The sequence below is a fragment of the Schistocerca gregaria genome, chromosome 3, assembly GCF_023897955.1.
Source record: "Schistocerca gregaria isolate iqSchGreg1 chromosome 3, iqSchGreg1.2, whole genome shotgun sequence".
In the NCBI taxonomy this organism is placed as follows: Eukaryota; Metazoa; Arthropoda; class Insecta; order Orthoptera; family Acrididae; genus Schistocerca; species Schistocerca gregaria.
The window spans coordinates 273,971,073-273,989,356 of record NC_064922.1 but is presented as its reverse complement, the minus strand read 5'-3'; the positions used below and the strand labels follow the sequence as shown (position 1 = coordinate 273,989,356).

At 36.8% G+C, this 18,284-nt stretch overlaps 1 protein-coding gene across 3 annotated transcripts in view; it reads right to left on the bottom strand.

The window, feature by feature from the left end:
- The window catches only part of LOC126355052 (vigilin), a 171,106-nt gene that overhangs the window by 3,077 nt on the left and 149,745 nt on the right, over window positions 1–18,284 (bottom strand). For all 3 annotated transcript variants that reach the window (XM_050005206.1, XM_050005207.1, XM_050005205.1), the window contains exon 21: window positions 11,680–11,898. In XM_050005206.1, the coding sequence (XP_049861163.1) occupies window positions 11,680–11,898 (219 nt within the window). The remainder of the gene's footprint in view (window positions 1–11,679; window positions 11,899–18,284) is intronic.

Genomic DNA, 18,284 nt, shown 5'->3' with positions numbered 1-18,284 from the left:
CTAGACACTCCCTAGTTCCTCAAAAATCGAGGTCACATCAAAATATCATCTAAAAACAAACATTTTTGTGTGTTTCCATTCTGGATCTTGGGTACCTGTCATTCTGTGTGTCCAGTAGAATGATGTTAGTGGCCGAGTGGTCAAGGCATTATTTTCATTCTGTTTTTTGGTGTATCTGATATTTTGATAATCAGAATACTTTTATTTGTATTTTTTTAAAGTAAAATATCGGGAAGTGTGATTAATAATGAAGTAAGTGTATATTATAATGTATTGACAAAATCAAACAATAGAAAATCCAAGACAGAATAATATTATGACAATATATATTATTTTCATGATATTATCATGATGGTCCGACAATCATTTTCATCATGACACACAGCACAAAAATATAACTAAAGTGTATTATTGTGTTTTTACCTATCTAATCATGAGCATTCTTGCAGTTAGTGGGGGGAAACAGAAAAATATTTCCTGCAGCACACACAACACACATGCATTAACAGTGTTCATGGTAAACACATCTCAGTGTATAAAAGCATTTCTTAAAAGACAGGTGAGGACAACTGGATATGTATCAATGCATAAATTTTGATAGCATTCACACAATCTCTTAATTCTGTGCTCTGCTGTGATGCTGCAGGACTCTGAAGTCGTGCAATGACGTTCTTTACCATTCAGAAAAATAAATGTCACATGACTGACAAAGAGAGGTAACATTTCGGTGGTATCACTTTCACCATGCAGATCGGATCATCATCATCATCATCATCATCATCATCATCATCATCATCATCATCATCATCATCATCATCATCATCATCATCATCATCATCTACAAAAGACCTATCCACTACATCATGTATATCTAAGAAAATAACAGTCAATACATTAAAATATATTTTTATTTGATAATTAATATCACATCCCAATTTTTTACTTCCAAAAAGGCAAAGAAAGTATTCCAATTACCAGTATATCATCAGATAAACAAAAAAATATAGAATGAAAACAAAGGCCATGACCAAGAAATGAACACAAACCATGTTTGGTGTTCTATTGCCTTGATCGCTCAGCTGCTGACTTCACTCTGCTGAGCACACTGAATGATGGGTACCAGAGATACAGCATGAAAACACAAAAATGCTAATAACTAATAATTAACTTTGGACCCCATATTATAATAAAAAAATGTGTTTTTAGATTATCTTTGGCTGTATAACACTGAAAATTTGATTTTCAGTCAACTTTAACCTAATTTTTTCAAAAAATATGGAATGTCTAGGAAAGCCAAAGCACATGTGTGTGTGTATTTTCAGTATAGAAGGTCCTTGCAAAACTTGAACAAAATTGGTAAACCACATGCAGACCCTTTGTTAGTCAAATATTTTGCAAAGTGAGTAAATTCCATTCCTGAGGCACTAAATGAGATCTCCAAATGTCTGTGGCTGCCACATTCTTAACATAGTATGCTAAATCTTTTTCTGGTTACACATTTTTTTTAAAATGTGGAAACAGTTAAACTCAGTGAGCCAAATCTAGTAAATATTGCGCACCTTCCAAAAATTTCTACTAAAAATCCTTCCATGTACCTACAGTCTAGTGCATTTGCAGGCAGTTGCCTTGTCCTGGTAGGATGATTCCATTCTCTAACAATTCAAACATTCTCTCTTATTTTTTTAATCTAGTTCATCCAGAAGTTCACATATAGTTATATAAGCCATATGAAGAATTTATTTTCCATTCCAGAAAACTGTCAATAATCCTTAGAGTGTAACAAATCAATTTCATTTATTTTGTTGCAGGACCTCCAACTTCCACTCAACTCCTTGAATGCCATTTTAATTTCTGTTGGTATTTGGTGTACCCTAATTTGATTCACAGTAACAACTCAGCACACAAAAAATGCAATCCTTTTTAAAATTAGTAACCCTGCCGAGAAACTGATTGAATTTGACATTTACTTTTCATTAAAGCCCTGTAAGTGCCTCACATCTCTGACAGAGCTTTCTTTTAGTTATTTCTCATGTAACATTAATCCTATTCCAATATGCTAAGAGGAGGGACATGAAAATTGCGTGTTGCAAATAATAAAGTGATAAATGGAGATTTTTGTCATTAATACAAAACAGGAGTCTTTTATTAAATGTAATAAATTTGTCAATGTCTTTGCTCCTACATAAAAATGTCATAACTATAAGGGCAACGTTTACTAGTACTGGGAACAGATAATTACTGAAAGCAAAAAATTAAGATTCTGAATTTTTCTGAAGCTTGTGGCTCACATATAATCAAAATGAGGGATCGTCTTCCATGCAAAGAACTATGGCTCTAGATGTAATCTCAAACAAAAATATTCTGCTTCCAATTAACTCCGGTGAAGTAGCTGTTTTAGTTACCAATGTTACACAACCAGAAGTACCAAAAATGCAGCAATTTTAATATATTCAATGTGGTGCATCAATTAAATTGCATATTTTCAAAGTACACCAGTATAAATATGGAAACCATCAGCTGTAACACAGTTTTGCAAACATGTAAAACAACACATCGGCTCCATTTGTTTCTAGCAGCCAATCATAGCACAGAATATACCACAGTATGCTAACATCACTGTCTTCACATAATGATACTCTGCTGAACTTAAATCACGCTGCACAAATAGTATGATAGTGTTTTACAGAGTCATTCTCAATGGATTATAACCAACTCGCAACCTAAAGTGGGCCTCAGGCTGCACACGGATCAGGCTGTAGACACACTTTTCATACACAAAGTTCTGCTTTACCACCAGAAAAAAAATTGTGTGTTGTCACATGTTGTGTGGTGTGACTGGCTGATAGAAACAAACTTATCATCTACATCTACATCAATACTCTGCAAATCACATTTAAGTACATGGAAAGAGTTCACACCTCCACAATTCTCTATTATTCCAATCTCGTATAGCGCACGGAAAGAATGAACACCTGTATCTTTCCGTACGAGCTCTGATTTCCCTTACTTTATCTTGGTGATTGTTCCTCCCTATGTAAGTCGGGTGTCAACAAAATATTTTTGCATTCGGAGGAGAAAGTTTGTAATTGGAATTTCGTGAAGAGATTCCCTTGCAATGAAAAACGCCTTCCTTTTAATGATGTCCAGCCCAAATACTGTATCGTTTCTTTGACACTTTCTCCCATATTTCGCGATAAAACAAAACGTGCTGCACTTCTTTGAACTTTTTCGATGTACTCCGCCAGTCCCAGCTCTTAAGGATCCCACACCGCACAGCAGTATTCTAAAAGAGGATGGACAAGAATAGTGTAGGCAGTCTCCTTAGTAGGTCTGTTGCATTTTCTAAGTGTCCTGCCAATAAAACACAGTCTTTGGTTAGCCTTCCCCACAACATTTTCTGTGTGTTCCTTCCAATTTAAGTTGTTCGTAATTGTAATACCCAGGTATTTAGTTGAATTTACGGCTTTTACATTAGACTGATTTATCGTGTAACTGAAGTTTAATGAGTTCCTTTTAGAACTCTTGTGGATGACCTCACACTTTTCGTTATTTAAGGTCAACTGCCACTTTTCGCACCATTCCAATATTTCTTCTAAAATGTTTTGCAGTTTGTTTTGATCTTCTGATGACTTCATTAGTCGATAAACGACAGAGTCATCTGCAAACAACCGAAGACAGCTGCTCAGATTGTCTCCAAAATCATTTATATATATAAGGAACAGCAGAGGGCCTATAACACTACCTTGTGGAATGCCAGAAATCACTTCTGTTTTATTCGATAACTTTCCTTCACAGATCCAGTCACGTAACAGACGATATTCATTAACACGTAATTTCACTACGAGCCACTTGTGTGGTACAGTGTCAAAAGCCTTCCGGAAATCCAGAAATACAGAATCAATTCATTCATTCATTCATTCATTTATTTATTTACATGTCAAGTTCCGTAGGACCAAATTGAGGAGCAAACCTCCAAGGTCTTGGAACACGCCAGTACATGAACTTACAACGTAAAAGTAATAACAGATAAAAATAAATGTTCATGAACCTGAAAGAAAATCAGTCCATAAGTTTAAGCAAATGCTATTAGCAATACAATGAGAATCAGCTTAATTTTTCAAGGAACTCCTCGACAGAATAGAAGGAGTGACCCATGAGGAAACTCTTCAGTTTCGATTTGAAAGCTCATGGATTACTGCTAAGATTTTTGAATTCAAGTGGCAGCTTATTGAAAACGGATGCAGCAGTATACTGCACACCTTTTTGCACAAGAGTTAAGGAAGTCCGATCCAAATGGAGGTTTGATTTCTGCCAAGTATTAACCGAGTGAAAGCTGCTTATTGTTGGAAATAAACTAATATTGTTAACAAGAAACGACAGTAAGGAATATACATATTGAGAGGCCAATGTCAAAATACCCAGACTCGTGAACAGAGGTCGACAAGAAGTTTGTGAACTCACACCACTTATTGCCCGAACTGCCCATTTCTGAGGCAAAAATATCCTTCTAGAATGGGAAGAGTTACTCCAAAACATAATACCATACGACATAAGTGAACGAAAATAAGCAAAGTAGACTAATTTGTGTGTCGATACCGTTCGAATAGTGAAAATGGCAGTATTAAGTCTTTGAACAAGATACTGAACGTGGGCTTTCCACAACAGCTTACTATCTATCTGAACACCTAGGAATTTGAACTGTTCAGTTTCACAAATCATATGCCCGTTCTGTGAGATTAAAACGTCAGGTTTTGTTGAATTGTGTGTTAGCAACTGTAAAAACTGAGTCTTACTGTGATTTAATGTTAGTTTATTTTCTACAAGCCGTGAACTGAGGTCATGTACTGCACTACTTTAAACCGAGTCAATGTTGCACACAACATCCTTTACTACCAAGCTAGTGTTATCAGCAAACAGAAATATTTTAGAGTTGCCCATAATACTAGAGGGCATTTATATAAATAATGAACAGGAGAGGCCCCAACACTGATCCCTGGGGCACCCCCTACTTGACAGTACCTCACTCAGATCCCACATCACAGCCATTATCAACATTGTGAATAACTACCTTTTGTTGCCTGTTGCTGAAGTAAGAGGTGAACCAATTGTGAGGTACTCCCCTTATTCCGTTATGGTCCAACTTCTGGAGCAATATTGTGAGATCAACACAGTCAAATGCCTTTGTTAAATCAAAAAATACGCAAAGCGTTCGAAACTTTTTGTTTAGACCATCCAGTACCTCACAAAGAAAACAGAATACAGCATTTTCAGTTGTCAAATGACTTCTAAAGCTGAACTGTGCATTTGATAGCAAATCGTGCGATATAAAATTATCAATTAACCTTACATACACAGCCTTTTCGATAACTTTTGCAAACACTGATGGCACAGAAATAGGTCTAAAATTATCTACATTATCCCTTTCTCCCTTTTTATAAAGCGGCTTTACTACTGAGTACTTTAATCGCTCAGGAAACTGACCATTCCTAAAGAAAAAATTACAAATATGGCAAAATACAGGGCTAACATGTGCAGCACAGTACTTTAATATTCTACTAGACACTCCATCAGAACCATGACAGTCCTTAGTCTTCAGTGATTTAATTATTGACTCAACCTCCCTCTTGTCTGTACCACAGAGGAGTATTTCAGACGTCAACCTCGTAAAGGCATTTGCTAAGAAATTCACATGATTTCCTGTAGAAACTAAATTTTTATTTAATTCACCAGCAATGCTCAGAAAATGGTTGTTAAATACTGTAAATGTGTCTGATTTATCAGTAACAGATATATTATTACTGCGAACTGACTATATCATCAACCTTGTGCTCCTGACCAGACACTTCCTTCACAACTGACCATATGGCTTTAATTTTATCCTGTGATTAGCTGTTCTATTTGCATACCACATCTTTTAGCCTTGCTGATAACATTTTTCAGCACCTTACAATACTGTTTGTAATAGGCTACTGTACCTTTGTTCTAAATGATATACTTATCCCACTAGTCAGCCAACCGGGCTGTCCATTACTGCTAGTACCCCGTTTAGAATGTTGTAACGGAAAGCAACTTTCAAAGAGCATGAGAAATGTGTTATGGAAGGCATTGTATTTATCACCTATATTATCAACACTATAAACATCTTGCCACTCTTGTTCCTTGACAAGTTTTGAAAAACTCTCTATTGCTGTTGGATTAACTTTCCTACATAGTTTGTAATTAAAGACGACATTGGTTTGAGTACAAAAACCTTTTAGTGTTAAAATTTGTGCATCATGGTCTGAAAGGCCATTCACCCTTTTACTAACAGAATGCTATCTAGTAATGAGGAATGAATAAAATATTGTCTATGACTGTGCTACTGTTCCCCTGCACCCTAGTTGGAAAAAACACAGTTTGCATCAGATCATACGAATTTAGGAGATCTACCAACATCCTTTTTCTTGCACAATCATGTACAAAATATTGAAGTCACCACATAGAATTACTTTCTAGTACTTCCTACAAAGTGAATCAAGAACCCTCTCTAGCTTAAGCAAAAATGCTCTGAATTCGGAGTTAGGGGACCTATAAACAACAGCAATTAGAAGTTTAGTTTCACTAAATTCAACTAATGCTGCGTAACTTTCAAGTATCTGTTCAGTGCAGTGACATGATACGTCTATGGACGCAAATGAAACTTTTTTACATACAGAGCCACTCCCCTACCTTGCAAGGAACTCCTTGAGAAACAGTCAGCTAATCAGTAGCCTGGTAAAGGAAGCCTCTGAATTATCAAATTATTTAAGTGGTGCTCTGATATACCAATAATTTCAGAGTTAAAGTCTATTAGCAGTTCACTAACTTTAATACCTCTTATATTTTGATGAAATATGCTAATTCCTTCTCTACTTGGAAACATTACATCCTCTGGAGGTGAGCCCTTAGTTAGAGGCACTTCCTTTAAGCAGGTATACCTATCAGCTGACTTCAGTCTAAAAAAGGTGCAGCACTAACACCAACTACTACAGGAATTTTTCCATTAGTGATACCACCACCCACTACACTGTCACCTATAAGCTTAGCCAGCCTCCCCTTTCCATACCTATTGAGGTGCAGGCCATGCCTAGTGAAACCCCATCTACTGATAGACCCAACTGGCACCACTGAGATGTAATCCATGCCCTCCACCATCAGTGCCCTCCCCAGCCCCACATTAAAGCGCCTAACAGCCGCATTAAGGTGAGGCCGATCATGAAGCTGAAACAGTTGCACGAAATGCACATTAGTCACCACTGACATCATATTCGCCATCCATACCGAGACTGTTCCCTGTTCCACCCACTATCACTAGCTGATCCTCTTTCGTAAAATTCTTACATAACTCCCCTACGCTTTTAGTCACCTAAGCCAACCTTGCACTAGGCTTCACAATGCTGGTGACCTGAAATTCCTTGTCATAGCACTCAGCACTTCATGTGAATAAAGAGCTTGTGTGCAAAGGAGAATCAGCTCTGTCATTTGTTAATTTATTTGGTATAAATGTGCCACAATTGTTTATATGCCTGTGAATCTTCAGTGCAGTAGCTCGTGTTTCTCGTAACCATACTTAAATACAACGAAAATATCCAATTTAACTGAAGCACCGCAAGCGACTTCTCAATGCATTGGTTTTGCTATTGTTTATTCCACAAAAATATCTCTGTTTCACACCAAATTGCTTCATTACTGTGGAAAATGGAAATGCGATGAAACCAGCAAGTTTTTTGAGAAATATGAAGAGAGAAACATTTCAGGCTGAAGAAAAGGAAACACTAAAATACACCAGGTTGCACCCTTCAAACTATTTTAACAACACTTATGGCCACAGATTCAGAGATGTCTGCGGTCAACCCTAGCATGATGATGAACACTACTAATGCTGACATGGCAGAGTCATATACAGGGAGGTCCATCTGAAATTTCAGATGCTATCTCGAAAACTATACATTGGGTAAAAACAGTGGGTAAGACAAGTTTGTAAGCTCAAAGTAGGACATCAAATGATACTAGACATGACCCCCACCTCCCACCGCCTTGGGTAGGGCAAGGGCAACTTTTAAATCTTAAATGGAAACACCCATTTTTATTGCAGATTCTTCAGAAAATAGTAATCTAGTTTTGCCTGAAACAGTTTTTTAAACCATTGACAGATGGCACTGAAATCGAGAAAAATTAAAATTGGGAAAGAACTCCAATTTCTTTAGAATGATCCGAAATGGATGCATCAAATCAATTCAAAATGTGCACCAATTCTTTCATTACACCAAATTAAGCTGTTTTCTCTCTACCAATATGTATGCTATCCACCACATTTTTTGATGGAGTGAGGCAGAATGGTATTAAAATCTTGATAGGGAACTCATCACAACTGCATTACTCACCAGACTGTGGTTATACCCTGGCCAAATTGCGAACTATGGCTCAGCGAAAAGGTCAGTGTAATGCGATCAGACGTCACTTTACTTTCAGACTGTGAACCGTAAACATCAACTGACAAAAGTAAATTATTCTTTGGCAACCCTTGGCTCACTACCCTCCTACAGAGATTGTTGATATGATGTTAATTTTAGGTGAATGCCATAATAGTTACGCTGCAGCTGCGCAATTGTATGTGGATCGTTTCCCAAACAGACAACATCCAGACGGAAACATTATTCGAAATTGCACTCAAAGAGTTCGAAATGAATACATGCACCGTCCATCTCATCATCGCAAATACAATGAAAATGACACTCATACCCTTACCGTTCTCACCTATGTTCAACTGGTTCCCGAAATGAGTAGTCGTGCGATTCAGAGACGAACTGGAATACCGAAATAAACTGTTTTGAGGATTTTGAGGCACATAAATATCATGCGTATCTTATCACACTGACACAGGCATTAACACCGAAAGATATGCAAATACGTGTGCATTTCTGCCAAAGGGCCTCGGAAATGATAATGGTAAGAGGTGCCAATGGTATTTTTTTTTTAGATACGTTATGTTCACCGATGAAGCCACATTCAAAAACAATGGCGAAGTAAATTGTCATGATTGTCATCATTGGTCCCCTGTCAATCCACACTGGCACAGACCCGCTGACAAACACAAATGGTTGTTAATGGTCTGGTGGGGAATTTTAAATAGCTATTTGATAGGACCATATTTTTTTGTCTGAAATGTTACTGGGTAATCTTATTTAAAACTTCTCCGCAAGGATTTGTTGAAGCTAATGGAAGATGTTGATTTACATACTAGGCAACCAATGTGGTTCCAACAGGATGGAGCATCTACCCATTATGCTAAAAATGTGTGGAATGTTTTAAATTTACGGTACCCTGGTTGGAGGATAGGACTTGACAGACCGATTCTGTGGCCTTCACATTCACAAGACCTTCCTTGTGGAGTTATTTAAGAAATATTGTTTATGAAAGGCAGCCCACAACCCTAAACAATATGGAGCAACACATTCGAAGAGTGTATGCAGCCATACCACGGGATGTGCTGCTCAAAACTGTGGACAACTTTTGCAGGTGATTGACTTTATGCATTGAAGCAAATGGGGATAATTTTGAACAATTTCCATGGCTAATTTCATTAATTAAGCACCCCAAATTGTGAGAGACAAGGGGACTCTCACTAATGAAGCACCCCATGGGAACATCATTCTATGTCCATTCTGTCGTCCCTGGGTAACGCTAAAAGTAGGATACAGTACATTTTGCACAAAAATAGGCATAACGAAAAAATTTGTGCACATTTTTTATCAATTTGATGCATTTTTCTCTGATAGTTCTAAATAAATCAGAGTTCTTCCCCAATTTTACATTTTTCTCAATTTCAGCACCATCTGTCAATGGTTTAAAAAAAATGTTTCAGACAAAATTTGATTATTTTTTTATGGAGAATCCAAACCTGCAATAAGAAATGGGTGTTTCCATTCAAGATTTAAAAGTTGCCCCAGCCCCACCCAAGGGGGTGGGGGCTGGAGGTCACGTGTAGTATCATTTTACCCACTATTTTTACCTGATGTATAGTTTGAGACATTCTCATCCGAAATTTCAGATGGATCACCCTGTATAATGGGAATGTCTGGCTACAAACAATAAGGATTCTGAAGTAATCTAAATTCCTTGATAACTTACTGTAAGAGCAACTGTCCATGCCAGCAGAAAATGTGGACATTGTAAAATGTGTGATGTTGCACTAAAGGCAATTTTTTTCCTGTGTTCAAATATATAGGTTGTCCCATTTATCTTAATCATCCCAAATAACTGTCCAGAAGCAAAATAAAAATGTATCACACAAATGTTTGTGTTTCAGGAGGACATTAACCAGCCTGAATCATTAACATCTGATTTTCTTTGTTATTTCTTTAAACAGCACCTTATTTTTTTAATTTTCAATTCACTTCCTCCCCTAGGGTCTGTTGAAAAACTTATCACAGAGTGTCATTCACATAAACATGACAACATTAAAAATTTAAAATAAAACTGACTGACACTCTTACACACAATGCAGGTACTTTTGAGTAATGTAACTCATCCACTTGCTGGAGTTGACAGTACACACATGGAAAAAGAAAGTAAACGTACATTGGACATTCAGTCCTGTTTATCTCTACCACTCCAAGTGAGCAGCAATTTTACTTTCTCTTCACACAAACCTTCACATGAGGATTTTTTAACATCGTGTTTGTGTGAATGGTATGCTGTGCTATGATTCTGAATAGGTCTTGAGGACAGGAGTGTATTACTGAACAAAAAACTTACTGCAATTCATAGCTTCAGAACAAACGAAGTCATAAGAAAGGCAATTGTGCTGGTTTATGAACCCCTGGTTTGAAATAATTATTTGCTTTGTAACAAAGTTATAGGGGTGGTTAAGGTAGATGAGACTCCAGGTGGCTTTTTTCACACTATAGTGAATTGCTGACATAAGCACTGTAATGTCTTAGTAGGCAACATTGAAGTTATAACAATTCTATTTTATGGAAATCTTTAAAGTCTTTGGTTACAAGTTATTTTTTCAGCAACTGACTAGATTAAATAAGTATAACACAAACTTTTTTTCCTTAAATAATGTAATACATATGATATTGATGTCGATAAATAGAATGGAACTGATAGGTATATCTTCATTTTCAATGTAACACATTGAGAAGCTGGAATAAATCAAAAATAAAGGACATACAATACTTCAAAAATTAGGCATAAGAAACTAATATAAAAACTGGGAGAGAATAACTATAAAAATTAACACCAGAATCGGAAAAAAATTGATATAAAAACCATTACTTCCAGTCCCTAGCTAAATCAATTATTTCATTCAGATTTAACTGCAACTTCTTCATTCCAGGATTGTGCACTTTTGCTACAATTCGTGACTGTTCCCAAAAATGTGAATCAGAAAGTTAAGTACGACACAAAGACACAATAAAACATAGAAATTTGAATCGGTTTATCACACAAAGAGACCAGTAATCCAAACTGTTAAGTATGTAAGTCAGAAAAATGTATTCCTTTCACAGTCATTGTCACAATATACTTGTGCCAACTGCATACAAATATCTATCCTTTTACTCCACAAACTGGATAGTTTCTACACCACTGAAAACACAAATTAACATTCAGCTAATTTTATGGGACATGCTCTACAACATGTATTTCACTTACATATTCTTCTTCAAGGTTCAACAGGTGGTCCCGAGCATCGATAACATTGTCTTCCTGGCCAATAACAGTGACAATATTTGGTTCAGCATCCGTACTTCGAGGAAACTTTATGTCAACCTTGAACTGCTCCATTATTTTACGAATGTTGCGTCCACGTGCACCAATAAGTCTTGAATGTACCCTAGAGTCTATACACACTTCTTCCTTCACCAAGTCATTCTGAAAAAGAAAGGAGTAATTTTTTGTAATATAACTGCAACAGATAACTGTACTCAACCAGAGTCAAAGCATGATAGGGAGGTCTTGGGAATTGAAATCCATGCAGAAGCAATAGAACCCAAGTTATTTTTTGCTGATGACATTCTATCAGAATCAGCAAATGACTTAACATCAACCGAATGGAATGGAGAGCCTCTTGAAAAGAGGTTAAAAGACTAATAGCAACCAAAGTGAAAGAACAGTAATGAATTGTAGTCAAATTAAATAAAGTGATGTGAACAGAAGTACGGTAGGCAATGAGATACTAACAATAATATAAGGGTTTTTTTGTTTGGGCAGCAAAATAAAAAGTAGTAAAAAACATATAAAATGCAGATTAACAATAGAAAGAAAAATTTTCATGGGAGGGAGAAATATGTCAACACCTAACATAAATTTAAGTGATGTTTATGTTCTACATATAAATAATTATTATTCTCATATTACAATTTTTATTGTTTTAACAAAATTTATTTCAACAAATTTTATTAGTTAGCTTCAGCAAGAATACCTAGAAACAAACTACTTTCATAAGCTTTGAATCATCTGCACATCACAGCCTCCTCCTTCACTGCACTTAACCTTACAGAAGTACTATAGAAGCACAGTGAAATACTAAAGCATTAAAATTTTTAAAATAGCACATGTGTATTAAATGAAAACATAACTATAATATACCACTGCGCCATGACAATGGGTGGCAAATGTGACATGGTAGAGAGGGACGGGGAAGTGGTAGTGTGTGTGTGTGTGTGTGTGTGTGTGTGTGTGTGTGTGTGTGTGTGTACGCGAGTGCGTGCATCTTTATTTTCTGTATTATAAGACACTATCTTAAGACGTCTGAATTTCAGAACAGTATTTTGGTTGGTTGGTTTGGGGAAGGGGACCAAACAGTGAGTTCATCAGTCGCATCAGATTAGGGAAGGATGGGGAAGAATGTCGGCTGTGCCCTTTCAAACGAACCATCCCTGCATTTGCCTGAAGTGATTTAGCAAATCACAGAAAATCTAAATCAGGATGGCCAAACACAAGTTTGAACCATCCCCCCAAAATTGAGTACAGTGCACTAATCGCTGCACCCCTCACTTGGTGGAACAGCATTCCGTGATAAGTTTAATTAAAATCTTCAAAAATTGAAACTTGTGATTTTTATGTTTTGGAGGAGAGGTGGGGTGGGGGATATTGTACAGTTGAAGAGATGCATTCCAGCATGTAAAATTAAGCACTGGTCCAAACCTCGAACTATATAAAACATCAACTATTTCTTTCACTACAGCCCAGGTATCTGTGGCAAATTTATCTGTTTTAACTTCATATCCACTAATACAAGCTATCCTAGGAGGAATGGTCAATATTCAGGGATATGACAGGAAAAATCATTCAAAGCAAAATTGTCTAGAAACAAGAGCTCTAAAGTGCATATGTTAAAAGCTATGAGCCTGGTTCGACAGAAAAGACTTGTTTCACAGTAACTAATATGAACATAGCTCTTAAGGTGTGCACTTTAGAGCCCATGTTCACTGGACTTGTTTTGCTTCGAATTATCATTTGAGTCATATCCCTGAATACTGACTATTCTTCCGGAGACAACAATTTTTCCCACCTATTCTGCAACCACCCCATAAATCTTGTCCCTTAACAAAATTTCCTCGACAATCTTGTCCTTTCCTTCAAACAACTCCCAGGAAAGAGAAAAATCTTGCTCTTCACCCTAAATGCCTCATTAAATTTTTTCAACAGGACTGTCTCAAGTCTAGCCCTGAAATGACAAGGTCTCCCCGATATCCACCCCACACCATCCACTGTCACTTGTCAGCCTCCTAACTTTCATAAAATCCTTGTCAGACCATTAGAGACCTACTCCTATCTCAAGATTCCTACCCGCTGCAAAACCTGCCCCCATGCATCTACATACCACCACTTTCCTCAGTCCCACCACTGGTAAATTCTACGACACACATGAAATGTTCTCCTTGCAGACACCAAGCACCCTATTATTGAACACACTATACAGTGTGGTTAAAAGAGACGTGACAACCTCCCTGACTAGTACTTTCCCTGTAGTTCAGAAAATGGAATTTGCTCTCCAACATGTTCTCACACTGTCATCCTGCTGGAATTAACCTGTTAACAGACCCTCCCCCTCTTTCTCAATGGTAATATTTCATTATTTACTAAATTACTTTTTTATTTCCTCCTCTATTCACTCAAATTTTCCTCTTCTATTGTTCAACCTGTTTCTGAATGGAATTATTCATACCATACCATTTTCCTACCCTTACTCTCATCTTTATTTCTCACTCTGTCTCTCTGATCATCTCTGGCAATGAAATTTTGTGCCAGCCTCTGTAAAAATTTTCATTTCTCACTTCAGTCTGCAATCTACCTTTAACATTCATTTCATTCATATTCTCTCTCTCAATCCCAACTTATTCCCTGTGGAAGGAATATATATGCAGTCTTTCTTCCCTTTTTTTTAACTGAAACGTTTTTCTATCAGCAATGACTGGAATTCCACCTCCTGTAGCTTAGAACTCGCCATTCTCACTCAGTTTCATTGCAACTAAAGAAATAGTACCTAAATTTTGCAATTTTAGGAACGATACGAGGTTATTTGATGCAAAATGAGGTGCTACCGCTACTGCTGCTACCACCACCACCACCACCACCACCACCACCACCACCACCACCACCAACACAATTGATAGTAAGCACTATGGACAAAAAGATCTGTAACCCCCAAAATACTGACACTGTGCATAAGTGCCTCTAGCTTTAATAATAGTCTTAGCACGGAAAAAAAGGCCACAAGTTTTTTCAGGTATGCCCAATATCTAGATGATCCCATCAACCTACTAAATTGTGGGAATATGGACTGCTATGTTTCACCAATTATTCCAAATTTAGTCCTAGACATGTTCTTTGGGCTCAAGGTCAGGCAATTTAGTAGACTAGACGAGGTGCGATGGGGGATCGTGTCTTCATCACACGGAATATATGTGTGCATCCCAGTGAGCATCATCCTATCTCTAAAGACAGGAGTGACTACAGTACAGTCACCATGAAGATTGGTTGCCGAGAACGTTGAACAGACAGTAAATGAATGAGTGAGCCCAAATAATGGCATAGAAAGCACTCCCAAAACATTATACAACCTCCTCCCACCTAAATTACACTCTGGACACAGAACAGTTAAAATAACTCGTTGTATCATTGCGGCATTCTACACCTTGCATTCATTTGAAAAGACACAAAATTGTGATTCATTGGACCACACTACACACCTTCTGTCAACTACTGTCCAGTTTTTGTGTTTTGACCCACTGAAGATGACTGGGAGCAAGTTTGCCTTCCAATAGGTACTAGGCTCTAATGTCCATTGTATGCAATTTCATTTGCAATATTCACTCAAACTGGTTGAGAAGGAGCTGTATTCATTGAAGGAAGCAATTCCTGTCTTGTTTGAAACTGACTGCTATTGACAGGGCATGACACTAGTCTCTGGCTCCTGATGTACCAATTAGCATATTTTTATGAGCATTGTTCGTCCATGTTATGTGGCTGGGGGTATTATGTGGCTTGTAAACACACTAGAATCTTCACTGGAATTTCAACAAAACTGGGATGCTGATGTGGGAAGGCTGGATCAGCTGGCCAGGAAAGAGAGAGTAATATATCAATAAGTTATAACAAAAGATTATAACCACTTCCACATACTCACTTTTTAGGAAAAAATGTTAAGAATTCAAGTAATTATTATCTGCTTCATCGTGCAATACCAGTGATTTGAATGATAATCATTATCTTGCAGTGCAAAGTACTCTATTATATTTGCCTGAAGTTGATAATAAATGTTTACGAACTAAAAGGATAACACGAAATATAGGTACTAGTAAGTGAAACCAATTTTCATAACAAAGTTAAGAATACTGATCATTATTGTGGCCAAAACAATGGTTTCATCTGTAACAGTGTTTTTTACAATATGACAACACCATATCCAGAAAACTGTCACGTTAACTGACTGGCTACAGAAACCTCCACAATTACATAAGGTAAGAATGGCTGTACTTTAAAGAAATGCATATCACAAGAAAATTACTTCATCAATTATCTTACTGACAAGATGTCCTCCACACATGGGACCGACTTTTTGAAACTATCTATAGAGTGTTGTAGATTAAGATCCCAGGTATCACACCCTGCAGCTTTTCACCCTAGGGGGCCCCTCCTTTGTGAATAATTTTTTTGGAATTTTGCATCATGCCCTATAGCTTTAAAAACGGAATGTTACACGGATTGGTTGTGTATTGTAATGGATAGGGTACAGTCTTCATGTTCCAGGAGTTGTGGGTTCGAATCTCATCAAGCGCTTTCAAATTTTTTATTTTTAAATCTTTATTGAAACTACTAACATCCTTATTTTTTCCAGTAATTGATTTAAATGTATTTTTTGTTTTTATTTCTTTGCCACATCATTTTAATAACCATATGAACTCATCTGCTCATTTTTTTCCCATCATTCTTTTTCTACTTCGGATTTTTGTGCATGTGAATTTAATTATTTTTATTTATCTATCATAATATTTGAACATATGAAAATGCTGATCTATTTGATGAAAAGACAAAATAATCTATTGATACTGACAGTGCAATGATATTAAAGAAGTATTTTTCATTAGAAGATATACATTTCTCTGGGTAGTAATTATCATACAAACATTTGAAAGATAAATACCTATTTCACTATGGACAAAACAAAGCAGATGAAGATTTAAGTGGAAGAAGGGGTTATAAGTAAAGTGAAATACAAACAAAACGAGGAATAGAAATAACGAACAACAACATTGATGAAAATAAAGGCTGCTAATAGAAAAGAAATTATATCAAAGCTATTATGTAGAAATAATTAACATCACAAAAAATTCTAAGTGGAAAGAGAATAGGAACAAATATATGAGCAAATGGAAAAGTATCTTTCATGGCGGCATGACTGGATAAAATCTTCACGATATACAAACTGTCAATTCCAATAAAATTATGAAGCTTTCGATGTCTAGCCAGGACCAGCACCATTTCCTACTTTTATATCTACAGTTAAAGCCATTGGCACCAATCAAAGAGGGCCAAAATGGCGAGTGTGCAGAACGCAAGTTGGGCAGCTCACAGCAGCTCCAGCCCGCCACGGGACCAAGCGATGTCAGGGAGTATGAGGGGCCAGCGCCATGTTTGAAACTGCAGCTCCTGCCTTCCTACAAGCGTTAAGCGTCTGCCATTGCAGCCTTTTGACATCTCTGATTGGAGCCGGTGGCCATAATTGTAGGTATATAAGGGGGAAATAGTACCAATCCTGGCAGTCAGTTTTACTCCTTATGACAATGGCAGAGCTATCCATCAAGAGCTCAAGAATTTTATGGGAATTTACGCAGCTTGAAAACCGAAAAGATTTTATCCACCAAACAGAAAAATTAATTTGATAATTAAAAATCGGCATGTGATAATGGAATACAAACAAACAAAAATTAGATTTATACCAGTTAACTGATTCAAAACATTGATCAAAGCCGTTTTGCTAAAATTGAAAAATATGATTTTCAAAGCACCTGATCAGGTTTAAAACCATACGAGGACAGTACCCTAGCCGTTATGCTACGCAACCAGTCCATATATCATCACTTTTTTAGAACTATAGAGTATCACATTAAATTCTGAATTTCTTTGGTCGATTACTTGTAAACAAGGGCCCACCAGGGCGAATATTTTTAAGATGTGATACCTGGGATCCTAACCTACATCACTATATAGTAGGTTTCAGAATGTCAATCTCATCAATGAGGAGAATTTAATGCCTTATCTAGATGGTTAACCACATTCAAACAATGTCACAGGATTTGTGAACTTACTGTGCAAGGAGAGTGGCTTAGTTAAAATGTTACCAGCCAATTCCTTCTGGGAAGAGTTCCAAAAATTTGTGGAAGAAGAGAATTTCACATCAGAGCAAATTTATAATTCAGATGAACATGGCCAGTATTGGAAATGTATAGCAACCAGAATCATCGCTTTTAAGAGCAAACAAAGTTTGTGTGTCTGGATATAGGTCATTGCAATTTTGTGCACAGCTAATTCTTCTGGGGACCACAATGTGAAACTACAATATTAGTAACTGAAAAATAAGGATATCACAGCTAAGGCTCTCCCTAGGCATTATTACAACCAAAAAAAATAGCACAGATGGATAGCAAAATTTTCAAATACTGGTTCCACACACATTTTGTACCGTAAGTTCAACAATTTCATTAAGAGAAAGGATTGCCACAAAATTCTGTTCTATTGCCTGATAACACCCC